Here is a 14,051-nt window from a genome sequence, read left to right as displayed (position 1 = left end):
TTGAGAACAAAGTTTGTATGCAACAAGACAGTCAGCTGGAAAGCCAGCTCCTCATCAAGTGTAAGTCAATTCATACCCCCTTGAAGATCCAACCTACAGCTTTGTTCCATTTTCATTCTAGTCATTGGAGTAATTTTTTTGTTTAAATCTGAATTAGTGACTGGAGCAAGAGTAGATAGATATTCCTGAGGAATACAAACAGGGCAGCAGCTCAGGCAACACTGCAGTGTTGCCTGAGTTATGCCTAAGGAAGGACAGCCATAGCTCACACCTTTCCTCCAGTGACAGCAGAGCTGCCCTGCATGCTGGCTCTGTAGGCAAGATGTTGCCACGACTCCACAAATGTAAAGAGGAGCTGGGCTGAACAAATAGTGCATTGTTTTCCTAAGACAAATCACAGATGCAACAACATTTGTAAGTGATTTGAAAGATAGTGGAAAAAATACATGTAAAACTGTTGCAATGGGGCTCTCTGCACTTCCAGCTATCTAGTCTGTCCCTCTTTTTTTCTCCCAAGAATGCCTTTGTTTTCAAGCACCTCATCTGAAAGAATACCACAGCTACTGTGAGGCTACCAAGACACATTACCAGCATTCACAGTGCCCCCACCCCCCCAATTTCTAGGAGGTAGTGGAGCTGAGCAATCACTGTCCTTGTAAAAGGCGTTATGTTATATGCTCTTGTAATACAGCTGGGCTGGATGACTCAGGCAAAGCCATTTTCCATGCCAGCTGTGGTGCTGGGAATAGTACTCAAAGATCCCAATGCTATCACAATCAGACTGTACTACCTGCAAGTGGTAAGAACTTGTCCAGTTAAACAGTGCAGAAGAAATTAAAGCAATAGAAAATTAAGACCAAGACATATATGCATGTGAACTACATGGCATGAAGTCTGTCACATTACCTGACAATGACTTTTCTTTCCCCCCAGGGTGATCATGTGTGGCTGGAAACTCAGGCGAACAGTGAATTTAATGTCCCTATTGGGGCAGTTGTGAAAGACTCTGACTCAGGACGGATCTTGTTGGAGGATGATGAAGGCAAGGTGGGTTATGCTACAACTTTCTGTAGAAGGTAAACATAAAAATCAAAAGTACAAAATACAAATGAATGGACGTACTGGATCAGACCAAAGCTTCATCTAGACAAATAGTCTGACTTTGATAATGACTGGTGAGACACACTGAAAGAAATAATATAAAAATAAGGCCAACATAGGGTGATGCTTCCCTAGTATCTACAGATCCCAACAGTATAAAGATCTAGATCTTCTTGAGCTAGTGGTTATAACCAAGTAGCTAAGAACAAGAAATGGACAAGCTGCAATCCCTAAATTTAGTAGAGTTCTAGGTAAAATCATGATCCCACTGAAGTCTGTTGAACTGGAGTTTTACCCCTACCTCAAACATGTTCTGGCTGTAATGATCTGACAGAACTGCATTGTGAACACTAATGATTTAGGAGGAAATTCTTCACTCAGAAGGTGGTGAGGCACTGGAACAGGCTGCCCGGAGAAGCTCTGGATGCCCCATCCCTGGAAGTGTTCAAGGTTGGGTGTGATGAGGCCCTGGGATGTTTAGTTCCAACATCCCTGCCCATGGCAGGGGGGTTGGAACTAAATGATCTTTAAGATTCTGTGATGTCCAGAACTCACCTATGTGACTTTGTTTAAGGTTTTAAATCATCCAGTCCTGTGGAGCAGCGCACTTGCTAATTTCTGTAGTTCAGTCAGCTGTTTGTTAGAATATGCTGGGTTTAGTGTGGACTATGTTCAAGCTTGCTCTGGTCTAACATGGTGCTTTCCTTTGTTTGCCTCTGGGTAACAGCACAATCCATTGAAACTTCTGCCTTGCCTTTTTCAGGAGCACTGGATCACGACCCAGAACATGCACATGGTGCACCCAATGCACCCATCCTCTGTCCAAGGGGTGGAAGACATGATCCGCCTTGGGGATCTTCATGAAGCAGGCATGGTGCACAACCTCCTCATCCGCCACCAGCAGCACAAAATCTATGTGAGTGCCAAGGTTACCAAGCATGCTACTTCTAGCAATAACCTCTAATGCACCTTCAGTAGGGTAACCTGAGCTGCCTGCAAGCCTTCTTTCGTGCATAGAACCCCACAACCATAACTTTGTCCAGTGCAAAGTCCAGCTACATCTGCACCAGAACAGAAAAGCAGCTTAAAAATCACTACAAAACATCTTATGATAACACATAAAAATGCCGTGCCAAATTGAGCTTTTGTGTTTTAGCCTTAGACAGCGAGGTGAGCTGTGATCTGACCAGGAGATTATAGTTATCATTATTCCTTCTGAAAAAAAAAAAAAAAAAAAAAAAAAAAAGATATCCTGGGACATTTAGTAACAACCAGACCTTAGCACTTAGGCCTCACCTAAGGGCTGCTATGGATCTCCCAGGTTTCCCTCCTGCCCCTGCTTAGTATCACACTGTGAGTGCCTTTGGCTGTATTCTTGTTTGCAGGTTTGCTGCTAAAGGTAATGCTCATAACTGTTTTCCAGACTTACACAGGATCTATCTTGGTAGCAGTGAATCCATACCAGCTGCTGCCTCTCTACACAGTTGATTATATCAGGCTGTACTGCAACAAGAGGATCGGAGAGCTGCCACCTCATGTCTTCGCCATTGCTGACAATTGTTACTTCAATATGAAGAGGAATAAGAGAGACCAGTGCTGTGTGATCAGGTGACTAGACTCAGGATGAGTGGCAGAAAGCCAAATCTGGCATATTTTTGGGGCACCTTTGAGGACATAGGAAATCTTCCAAATGCAAAGGCACAGATAAGACTTGAGATAACAGTTTTCTCCCCGGCTACTTCATTTTCAGTCAGGGCTTCAAAAGGTAGAACATATGCAAGGGATTTCATGAATCCATTGTTTTCCCCCAGACTCTTTGAATATGGTGATACATTGTGCACATCTGATCCTTTGTGGTGTAAGGCTATCTTTCACTATAGGGACACCATACTTGTGCTACTTGTGTTTTCTGCAGAGATTTCCTGAATCACAGAAACTCAGAATCATAGAATCATTAAGGTTGGAAGAGACCTCCAGGATCATCTGGTCCAATCATCCTACTACCAATGTCACCCACTAAACCATGTCCCTAAGCACCAGGTCCAACCTTTCCTTAAACACCACCCTTTAGTCCCCAATGAAAGACAGCCTGATCTGCCATTCACAATGTAAATATAAGTAGGATTTATTTTTTCACTTTGGTCTGCCATTTGCCACCCTAGCCAAAAAAGAAGAAATGAAACCATTAATGATATTGTTTCTTTATGCAGTGGAGAATCTGGAGCTGGGAAAACTGAAAGCACAAAGCTAATACTACAGTTTTTGGCAGCTGTCAGTGGCCAGCATTCCTGGATAGAGCAGCAAATCCTAGAGGCCAACCCTATTCTGGAAGGTGGGTTATTTAGCAAAAAGGCCTGATTTACCACCCTTATCACAGGAATTTTGTGTCAGGAAAAATTCAGGAACAGACACTAGAATTACCGTATTTGCATAACAGCTAAAACCCCTCAAGTATTGACAATGTAGCACAGAAATTCTCTAGATTTTTCTGCCATGTCCCCATTAGGTCCACAGCAGGTCCATCTTTCTCAGTAGAGGGATCGGACGAGTACCCAGAAAGTCCTTTTGCAGGTCTTAATGAAGAAGTGCTCAGCTCTCTTGGCTGGTCAGATATAGTGTATATGTGGATCACCTGAATATATCTGTTAGGGCCCAATTATCTGGATGTGCAGTATGCCTGCCTGTCATCTCAGCAGGGAGCCTTAGTCCATGTATTCTTTAGTACTTGTCAGCACTATCATGTGGTGCACAACTTGCCAGTAGAAAAACAGAAGAGGATTAAAAATAGACACAATGTTCGTTAACTGCAGTAATCAAGATACTACCTTTGCCCTTTGCCAATCAGCTTTTGGAAATGCCAAGACAGTTCGAAATGATAATTCAAGTCGCTTTGGGAAATACATTGATATCCGCTTCAACCGCAGTGGTGTGATAGAAGGAGCCCAGATAGAACAGTTTCTTCTGGAAAAGTCACGTGTTTGCCGGCAGGTGAGGCCACTTGCAGATGTCCATTTTGCCTGCTCCTGTGTTACAAGCCTGTACTAACAAGGCTATATTGGCCTATTCCTTTCTTTCCAGGCTCCAGAGGAGAGGAACTATCATATCTTCTATTGCATGCTAATGGGGATGAATCTGGAGCAGAAAAAGATGCTGAATCTGGGAACTGCTTCAGAGTACACTTATCTCACTATGGTAACAATTTCTACTTCCTTCTCCATTATCCCTTTGCCATTTGCTTCTTCCAGCAAACAAGTACCATCAATAGGAGCTGCAGATGGGCAGTTACCGAGTATCAGCAGTCCTTTCCTTAGAGTACCACAAGCAGTAACATCAAAAGTGCTGTGAGTCTCAGTTTTGGAGACTTATTGTAACATCCACCCATCTACCACGGTGGCAGCTTGTGGCAGTTCAAAGCCTTCCATCCAGGTCAGCCTTAAGAAACATAAAGAGCAGGTAGGAAATATCTCCTGCTTTCACAGGCACTTAGATTTTGGATGAATGCCAGGGAGAAAGCTACTCAAGTACTTATACCTTAGGAGAAAATGAAAAAGCAGAAACAGTGTCAAGAATCCTCATCCTTATATCTGATATTTATATGATCTGAAAAGAAACGAGATTTTCCTTACTTGTTGAGTGTGGTGTCTTGCAGGGCAACTGCACATCTTGTGATGGCCGGAATGATGCAAAGGAGTATGCCCACATCCGCTCGGCTATGAAGATCCTCATGTTCTCAGACTCTGAGCACTGGGACATCAGCAAACTGCTGGCTGCTATTCTGCACCTGGGGAATGTAGAGTTTGAAGGTAAACTCAGCATTGTCTGTGCTTGGTCTTTCCTCAGACTCAATGTTAAAGGCCTAGAGATGCTGTCTGCTTCCCACTGTACAGCTTAGGCTGTGCTCCTCTGCCGTGCATTAACAGGCGGGTGGACAGGGTTGGAGGGGCAGGCAGATAAGCACCATTAAACATTAGGTAATTTTTTGAAACACATCCATCTACTTTTGTCACACTCAGGTTTCCATAGCTACAAATAAACCCTTATCACGCAAACTGAAACACTAGATAATGTAATGCCATGCTACATTTGCTGATTGTAGTGCTCTGCGAGCCAGAGGACAGAAGAGCAGTTGAGTCATGCTTGCTGTGGAGATGATAGCAGTCATCTGCGGGCTGGGTATGGTGAACACCCACCTGTGTGAATGCAATTCTTGTATGGCACAGACACAGCCTCATACACCCAGCAGCAGGACGCCAGGAGCTCTCACATTTTAGAAAAGGCCTCCTTCTCTTTGTGATGCAGAGGATCCAATACAGTGATGCCAGAAGGGATCTTTGGAGTAATGTTGGCTGCTAAAATTGAACATTTAGACAACCTTTTTTGTCTAAATTTCCCATAAGCCAGGTATAAGGAAAATGTTTTCAGAAACATTTTCTGAAGTCAGATATCACAGAATCACAGAATCTCAGAACTGTAGGGATTGGAAGGGACCTCGAAAGATCATCGGGTCCAACCCCCCTGCCAAAGCAGGTTCCTCAGAGCAGGCTGCCCAGGTAGGCATCCAGACAGGCTTTGAATATCTCCAGAGAAGAAGACTCCACAACCTCCCTAGGCAGCCTGTTGCAATGCTCCATCACCCTCACCATGAAGAAGTTCTTTCACATGTCAGTGTGGAACTTCCTGTGCTCTAACTTGCAGCCATTGCCCTGTCCTATCCCCACAAACCACTGAGAGGAGGTTGGCTACATCCTTCTGTCCCCCACCCCTCGGGTATTTATATACACTGAGGAGATCCCCTCTCAGTCTTCTCTTCTCCAGGCTGAACAGACCCAGTTCCCTCAGCCTTTCCTCATAAGAAAGATAGAACTTCTCCAGATCTCCAATAGCTACCATTTAAAAGTAATAACCTTGTCAGCTTTGCTGCTACTTTTAGCCTGATGTTCAGGAGTTGTGAGGACCCCATACATGCCAGGATCCCTGACTGAAATCAGAACTCTTCTTAATAAAATCATCAAACCTGGGAGCTTCATCAGGGAACTGATTGCTTTGTCACATTCCCAGAGCTATGGGGTTACAGAAATATGGCTGCAATAATAGCACAGCCCCCACCCCGACAGAAATGATTCACCCCAAGACTGACTGTTTCCTTATTCCAGCGGCTGTGTATGACAACTTGGACTGCTCTGATGTGATGGATTCACCACACTTTTCGATTGCAACCAAATTGCTTGAGGTAATGGACTCTCATCTTCTCCTACTAGTTCTCTCCTTCACCCATGCTCCCTGAGCACACCGACAAAACATGATTCTGTGGATTGTTTATGTATGGAAGCACATAAAAAGGGCATTTCTTCTCGCTGGTACTCAAGTGATGCTGTTGCAGATGTGTCTGAGCTAGGAGAGCTTTCAGTCTAGGACAGCAGAATGCTGTCATGAATGCTGCTGGACAGGCAGTTTGTTACAGCCCTCGTCCTGAGACAGACTTTCTTTGCTGGATCTCCTTTATCCACCTGAATGACCAGATTGCCATTCCTGTTCCTCCAGGTGGACTCCAGTGAACTTCAGAACAGTCTCACAAACCTCTCAATCATTGTTCGAGGAGAAAGTGTGTCCAGGCCTCTGAATGTAGCTCAAGCTGCAGATGGGAGGGATGCATTTGTGAAGGTATTGGTTTTTACGTATTCTCTGTTTAAGATTGGGAATGCTTTCAAAGCTGCCTGTCTTACTAGTGAAAGAGCCTTTTGTGATAAATATTCACCCAGTGGGCTCTGTTCCCTCCTAGTCTTCAGGCATAGTCTGACATCATTGTTGTAGCACGAAGGAAAGCATTGAGATATGTCCAAAGACTGTAACAACGGTTTTCCATTTGCTCTTTAATTTTTCGCCAGGGTATATATGGACGGATTTTCCTGTGGATAGTGAATAAGATCAACTCAGCCATTTCCAACCCAACTTCTGAGAAGCCTAAAAATACGCATCAGTCCATTGGGTTGTTGGACATTTTTGGGTTTGAAAACTTTAGCAACAACAGGTAAGAGGCTCTAAATTCGTTTCCACTGGGGAGCTGAAAACCAGCTGATGTAAATAGAAAGAATGAAGAAATAGAAATGTTCTTTCATTATTGTCCTCATTCTCAGAGAAGCAGTGAAATTTCCGTCACTGAGTTTTCCCAGTGATGATCTTGCACAGATACCATTTGTCTCCAGTCTTGGTCACATTTCTGCCTTCTCCTTCAGTTTTCTTTCTGGTACAGCCATTGCCACGTCTATTCCAGAACCTCAGGAATTTGCTCAGAGGAGATGCTACGAGCAGGCAGTCATTACAAGCAGATGCCTCCTGTCTCTGTACCAAACTTCTTTGTTCCATAACATTTTTATAATGTCTCTTGTGATGCATTTTGTACAAAGGAGGCTGTATTTGGTTTCCCATTTCAGCCCATGCTTCTGTTTTGCTCAGTGTTTTTTGCTCTCCTGTCACTTTTTTGGGGGGCTCCTTAATTTCTCTGCTTCTAAGGACAGGTCAGTAAAACACCTGGTTAGTATACTGTTGTCCCACTGCTACCTCTCCTACTGCTGATTTCAGTCCCAAAGCACCATTTCTATGTGCCCTTCTTCACAGAGGCAGCAATTCTCTAACTTGTATGGTATGTAGGTACCATATCATCAGTACTCTACAAACCATCACCCGTACTCTGCAGTCTACAAACATTGGTGACCAGAGTAACGAAGCTTTCTCCGTTTTGTGACACAGACAACATGTGAGCACTATTGTAGCAGGGTATGCTACAGTTTGGGATGTAGTAAATTACTGTGTGCAAATATTATTATTAATTACAATAATAAATATTGTAATAATTAATAATATAACTAATATTATCTCTGTCATTCTATTTCACTCCACCTTTGTCACCCCCTCCTTGATAAATCACTTAAAACGTTCCATGTTTTTCATTTTTTCTAAATTCTGCGTGGCAATTTCTTCCAATTCATTTCAGCAGATGTACTTCGCTTGCTTTCAGCAAGATTTTATTCCTCACTGACCTTTGGAATGCAGTCTAAGATCTGTTCAGGACAGCCTACATCTTTCACAGTCTATCTATATCTATCTATCTATTACTTTATGCTATTCCCAGAGGCTGCAATCCACATGGGGCCTCACTGTGGTGAGTACTCCACAGGCACACACTGTGCTACAGCAATTACCAGGTAGTGAAACTCAGGTGCAGCATTTAGGATTAACTGACAGAAGAAGCGGTAATGCCAGTGCAAGTAAAAACAGGTCACACATTCATACAGTCGAGCTATTTTCAGTTATATGTCCCCTTTACTCTAGAGTTTTCTTGAAACACATACATGATCTTTTCTTGCTTACCCATCAACCCTCAGTCATCAGTTGGCTCATCTTTATCACAGCCGAAAATGTATCTCTTACATTCCTAAGACTGACAACATGCAGTGGTGGTAGTCATTAACACTGTGGAATATAGCAGTAGTACATCTGGATATGTATTTAATACATATCCAAATACATATCCAAATACATATCCAAATACATATTTAAACAAATACCACGGAGCAGTGGCAGTGCAGCACTGGCTGAGGTCCAGGGATGACCATGGTTTCCCACCTTGTCCTTCCACAGCTTTGAGCAGCTCTGCATTAACATTGTCAATGAGCACCTTCAGCAGTTCTTCGTGCACCATGTCTTCAAGCTGGAACAAGAGGAATACCTTGCAGAGCACATTGCCTGGAGTAACATTGAATTCCCTGACAACCACCAGGCTCTGGAAATCATTGCACTCAAACCCATGAACATCATCTCCCTCATTGATGAAGAGAGCAAGTTCCCAAAGGTAACTTTATGGTTTCATCTGAAATGTTTGGTTTTCACCATAGCGCATCAGTAATGCTTGGCTTTACACAGAAGACTGCAAAAACACTTTCAGAGATAATGTCTCTGACATTGAGAGGCAATGTCTCAAGACATTTGAGAGGCAACATCTTCCCCCTTAAAAGGTGTCCCTTTTAAATTAGCTATATGAATACTTTTGTCTTTGCTGGAGTGTGCTCTTCCTGGTATCTCGCTGTTGAAACTCTTATAGTTGTTCCAAGTGGAGAAGGAAGGACTCCTGATCATTTAGAAGTGCCCTTTTAGGAAATATTTAGTTTTGTATATTGTTTGAGTATTGTTCTGCTGTTGGTCTGGATGGCAGCTTTCTCTTCTCCTGTATGATGGTCACAGCTGTGCAATATCATTGTGAAAAATGTCATTCTAGAAAAGGCAGGCATCTCAAACAGGAGAGCAGGGGTTGAAGATCCTATCTCAAACATTCCTGAAGAACATTTTCCTCATCTCCAGGGCATGGTGAGGGTAAGCAGGACTGTTAGTACAGATGGCAACATCAGCTTATCCAAAACGGCAAGCCCCTGCCTCAGCTCACTGGTAGTCCTCATGGAGAAATTTAAGAGGATTGTGTACAGACAGACAGATGACTTTCCCCTTTCTACCCTGAGAAGAGGGTGGTCCTAACGGTCCTGCAGTCAGGAGGAAAAAACTCCTCTGATTCTCAGAGCACATGGCTTCTCAGATAGCACAGCACAAACCTAGCACAGGTGAGTGAGCAGAGCTAGCCTCACATGCACGGCAAGGGGATGAGATTGTGATGGCATCAGCTGAAGAGAAGCTGTCTGCCTGTGGAAGTCACAGTCTGGGCATGCTGACTGGTATCTGCTTCGGCAGCCTTCTTCTGGTGATTTCTGAGTCTTATACCCGTTGGAGAGTGAAAGAAGGCTCGGTGTGCCTACCTGGAAGAAGGAACATGCACCCTTAGAGCATGGCTGGTTAGGATGGCATGGGAAGGTTGGTGGGGAATTCTGCTTGCAAACATCAAAGATTTGAGAAATTTTCAGCATGCCTGGTGATGTTGGTCATGTTATAGAGCCTTGTGTACAGTCCTAAAACACTAGGCCTTACACTCTAGTGCTGTGTTCTGTCCTGATGCTTGAGAGGAAGGTCTGTGTAAAAGAGAAGGTACTTCTGGCACTGACTTCTTCCAGATTTACCATACACATAAGGAGCAGAATTTAAGCCTTTGCTATTTCTGAGCACCACATCTGTTTGTTCACTGAGCATAGTCCAGTGCAGAAAGGGGATCTACTTAACTGTCTTTTTCTGCCTGTGTTTATTCCCAGGGCACAGATGCTACCATGCTCATCAAAATCAATTCCCTCCATGGCAAAAGTAAAGTCTATATCCCACCTAAGAGTGACCATGACACCAAGTTTGGCATTAACCACTTTGCTGGGGCTGTCTTTTATGAATCAAAAGGTGAGCCTATCACTGCTGGATGTGGAGGGTGAAGAGAAAAGCATAGATTGCCATGGACGTGTAGCACTCCAGGGTAGTGCTGATCTGTGATTTCTCAGGATGGGAGTTAAAAACCTTCATGTTTACTTAGCTGAAGTCAGAAGATCAGGAGGATTACTCTAAACTAATCAGCAAGTTACTGTAAATGAAATAGATTTTAGCTAGCCAGAGTAGCACTAGAGCCAGCTGACTGCAGAGATAACAAGCTTTTGTATTTTTTTTTCCATCCTATAGGTTTCCTAGAGAAAAATCGGGACACACTGAGTGCTAATGTAATGCAGGTGGTTCATTCCTCCAAAAACAAATTCCTGAGGCAGATTTTCCAGGTGGAAGCAACCCCACCTAGTCTGGGACGTGGGACCATCCGGCGTCTTGGAAATGACCAAGCCTACAAGGTTGGCTAAATGACACTGGGTTGCAGAAACAACTCATTTCTCCTCCCTTCCATAATGCTCTGGCTGTTCTTGGCCTCCTCTTTTTATTACACTGTCTCTGCAAATACATTTTCATGCATACCCTTTCCTTCAACCCATTTCAACAAAGGAGTCTGGAATAAAAGTCAGGATCTGGCATTCATGCTGTAAACAAATGTAATGTCAGCCCTGTCTCCCAGGAGTGCTTTTAGTGTTTATATTCCTGAGTTTTCTTCTCAGGGTAGAGAGCAAACAGTCAGCTTGCTATCTTACCTGTTATCTGCCTATTCTCCTGGCATTGTTTTCTGATCCCGTTCTTTCTTCCTCAGTCTTTATCTCAATGTGGCTTTCTGCTGTCCAGAACATCTGGCTACAGACAGGTTAAAAACCTGTGGGAGAAGAAAGAAGTGGTACAAGCAGCAACTGAGAAATGGCTTAGCATTTATTAAATGTTATGAGAAACTTAAGATTAAATATCAGGCCCACCTGCATTGCTCTAATGATTTTTGTCTTTTTAAAGAAGGTTATGTCATGGGAAAAAAGAGCTTTCCTTAGGAGAACATTTAGAAAGTAATATGTCAAGAAAGGAGCTACTAAATGTGGGTTACTGTCTATTTCAAAATGCATAGAAGTCAGGTGATGCATCTCTATTAATTTCAAATAGGTTGGGCCACTGTTGGGGAGCCTAAGAAGCAGGCTACAGAAAATAACAGGAAATGAAGTGCCAGGAAAAAAAATGTGCTTTTCTGAGGTGTCAGAGTCTCTCTCCTGACTCACCAGGGGAGAAAATTCACCGCCATTCCAGCAACAAGACAGGCTAACAGTGTTGTATCTGAAGGTGGTCTGTGAGACCATGAGGGCCTGGACATCAGCCTTCTGTGACTGTCCCACTGATTTAGTGGTACAGCAGAAAAGCCTCTAAGGTCTGGGAGTGCAAATTGCTTTTAACTCTCGTACAGTTTAAACGTCTATATGCTGTTATGCTGTCCACTTCAAACAGGAGCTTGCTAGCCCTGAAACGCATCAGAGCTGCTATGAAGCATTCCAGGAGCTATTTTCCAAGGCATGAGGGTTTGGTCGCTGGAGGGCAGCATTGTCCTGTAGCTTAAAGAAGAAAGTGGCAACTTGAGTGTTAAAAAGGGGATTTAAAATGTAAGAACCAGAGTAACGAGGTACTATAAAGACTATTAAAGTGATGCGAGCCACTGGCCTTTAAATGGTTTATTTATTTTGAATAGGAGGTGATTGGGAGGGGGAGGGAAAAAAAAAAACATCTTTATATATAGCAGTATTGTGTTTCAAAGATAATTTCCAAGCTTATAAGAAGCCTGTAAGAAAAAGGCCAATGGAATCTTTTTGTTACCTGGAATCTGCACTGCTGTCACTGTAATTTAATATGCTCTAAAAACATAGAAGCAGCAGCTAAGGGTTATTGTGATAATCTGTGTGGAAAGAGGTAGAACTGTGCTTACAATGAAGCAGGGGAAGTCAGGAGCTAACTGCATCCAAGTGCAGTCCCTCTGGGGTTACACTATTGCACCTGTAAGCAAAATTCAACCCAGGAGTTGTCAGACATAAAGCACTGCATCTGCAGCCACAGATAGAGCAGTTTTACATCATCCTCCAGTAGAAGTTTGCCTTTTCACTACTTACTGTAGCATTAATGAGCAAGGAGACCATCCTGAGCATTAAGGAATAAACTGCTCAGAATCCTTAGCTATTCTACTTAGCTATGAACTGGCAGCAAAATGCCTGGCCTGGAGGTTATTATTGCTTTGGAAATGGCTGTTTCTTACCAAACTTTCAGGCACACATGCATGAATAATGGCTTGACACCCAGGCCCCACACTAAGCACAGCCTTGGTTGGAGACAGGCCTATGTGGGCCCCTGTAGGAGGAATTTCTTCCACCACAGCCACCCCTACTGCTAGAAATTATTGCCCAAGTAGGTAAAGGACCTCAGTGGGGTTTCTTCAAAATAATCTTCCCAAATAAGATGCAGATGACAGATTTAACTCCCATATAGGTAGATACCTTTTCCTGGCATTTGTTTGATACCATTACTCGTACAAAAATATGAAGATTTATCATCTGGCCCTCTGACAATGAATGATGTAGCAATCAGCATGTGCTTACTCTTCCCAGGGCTTGGATACCACCAAACGGGTCTCTACTCTGGGAGGACAGTTCAAGCAATCCCTAGAAAAACTCATGAAAATCCTTGGTCAGTGCCAGCCATACTTCATCCGCTGCATCAAACCGAATGACTACAAGAAACCACTGGTAATGCTTTAACATTATGAGTTCTTGCCTTCAGTAAACTTTTTAATGATGAAAAGATATCAGTTGCTATGTAGCATTTTCTATCTGTACTTCAGCCAAGAAGAGCTGGAGTACAAGCCATTACTGTAAGACAAAGGGCAATAGGATAGAGTAATAGAGTAATAGAGTGAAGGATGGCAAAAAAACACACAGGTGTGTTCCTGGGAGGAGCTGCAAAAGCCAGTCCTGTAAAGATAAGGAGCGAACTGGAGAGTTCCTAGCCCAATCAAGAGGACAAATGAAAAGCAAAATAGGATTCAGCCACGATCATATTATGAAACAGCCTGAGAAAGATGAAGGGAGCTGTTGGTATTTGAGAGAGGGGTGATGTAGCCTGATTTGACACTACAAAAAAAGAGGAGCAAGTTTGTCGTTAAGATACTTGGCTGGAACTTGGGAGATCACAACCCAGTTCTACACCAAATCCTTGTATGGTGTTTGTCAAGTGACTTGATCATTTTTAAAGTACTGCATATGGCCCAGTGAGCCTATTTTTAATCTGTATTACAAAAAAAATAGCAGCAATCATGCTATGTATGCCCAAAGAACGTAAGTTTCTACTACAGTTACTCACACCTGCAAAACAATATGAACAATTTATTGTTCACCTGAAATCACAGTTATAGAATTGAAAATGGTTGCTGAAGACAGTCTGAAGTTAATGGACTGCTTCCACTGCCAATAAACACAAATTTGAAGACCTCTTGGAGTGAAATGTTTATGCCTGTAATGAATTAATTTAGGACACTGAAATGAGAAGTACAATTAAGAAAAGCCGTAGTAGGCCATTTTAAAGGCCCTCAGAGGTCACAGGTTAATAGATACATGTATATTTTGAGGAATGCTGCATGT

The 14,051-nt window shown here is 43.0% G+C and overlaps 1 protein-coding gene and 1 long non-coding RNA gene across 5 annotated transcripts in view; one reads left to right on the top strand and one right to left on the bottom strand.

Annotated features, from left to right (window-relative positions):
• MYO7B (myosin VIIB) overlaps positions 1–14,051 on the top strand; it is a 50,148-nt gene that overhangs the window by 4,720 nt on the left and 31,377 nt on the right. For both annotated transcript variants that reach the window (XM_084529854.1, XM_084529853.1), the window contains exons 3-16: positions 934–1,047; positions 1,865–2,017; positions 2,525–2,709; positions 3,312–3,433; positions 3,947–4,089; positions 4,180–4,293; positions 4,751–4,904; positions 6,255–6,331; positions 6,643–6,762; positions 6,987–7,129; positions 8,740–8,950; positions 10,290–10,425; positions 10,699–10,859; positions 13,023–13,160. In XM_084529854.1, the coding sequence (XP_084385980.1) occupies positions 934–1,047; positions 1,865–2,017; positions 2,525–2,709; positions 3,312–3,433; positions 3,947–4,089; positions 4,180–4,293; positions 4,751–4,904; positions 6,255–6,331; positions 6,643–6,762; positions 6,987–7,129; positions 8,740–8,950; positions 10,290–10,425; positions 10,699–10,859; positions 13,023–13,160 (1,971 nt within the window). The remainder of the gene's footprint in view (positions 1–933; positions 1,048–1,864; positions 2,018–2,524; positions 2,710–3,311; positions 3,434–3,946; positions 4,090–4,179; positions 4,294–4,750; positions 4,905–6,254; positions 6,332–6,642; positions 6,763–6,986; positions 7,130–8,739; positions 8,951–10,289; positions 10,426–10,698; positions 10,860–13,022; positions 13,161–14,051) is intronic.
• Positions 1–14,051, bottom strand: part of LOC311441578 — a 36,715-nt gene that overhangs the window by 9,430 nt on the left and 13,234 nt on the right. For 2 of the 3 annotated variants that reach the window (XR_014696082.1, XR_014696083.1), the window contains exons 4-7: positions 11,151–11,266; positions 5,292–5,447; positions 4,728–4,882; positions 907–1,067 (exon numbers count right to left, since the gene is read on the bottom strand). This is a non-coding gene — a long non-coding RNA (uncharacterized lncRNA). The remainder of the gene's footprint in view (positions 1–906; positions 1,068–4,727; positions 4,883–5,291; positions 5,448–11,150; positions 11,267–14,051) is intronic. The other variant, XR_014696084.1, reaches the window with a different exon arrangement.

The sequence above is a fragment of the Aythya ferina genome (assembly GCF_964211825.1).
Source record: "Aythya ferina genome assembly, chromosome: 9".
Lineage (NCBI taxonomy): Eukaryota > Metazoa > Chordata > Aves > Anseriformes > Anatidae > Aythya > Aythya ferina.
This window is presented reverse-complemented; position numbering and strand designations above follow the sequence as displayed.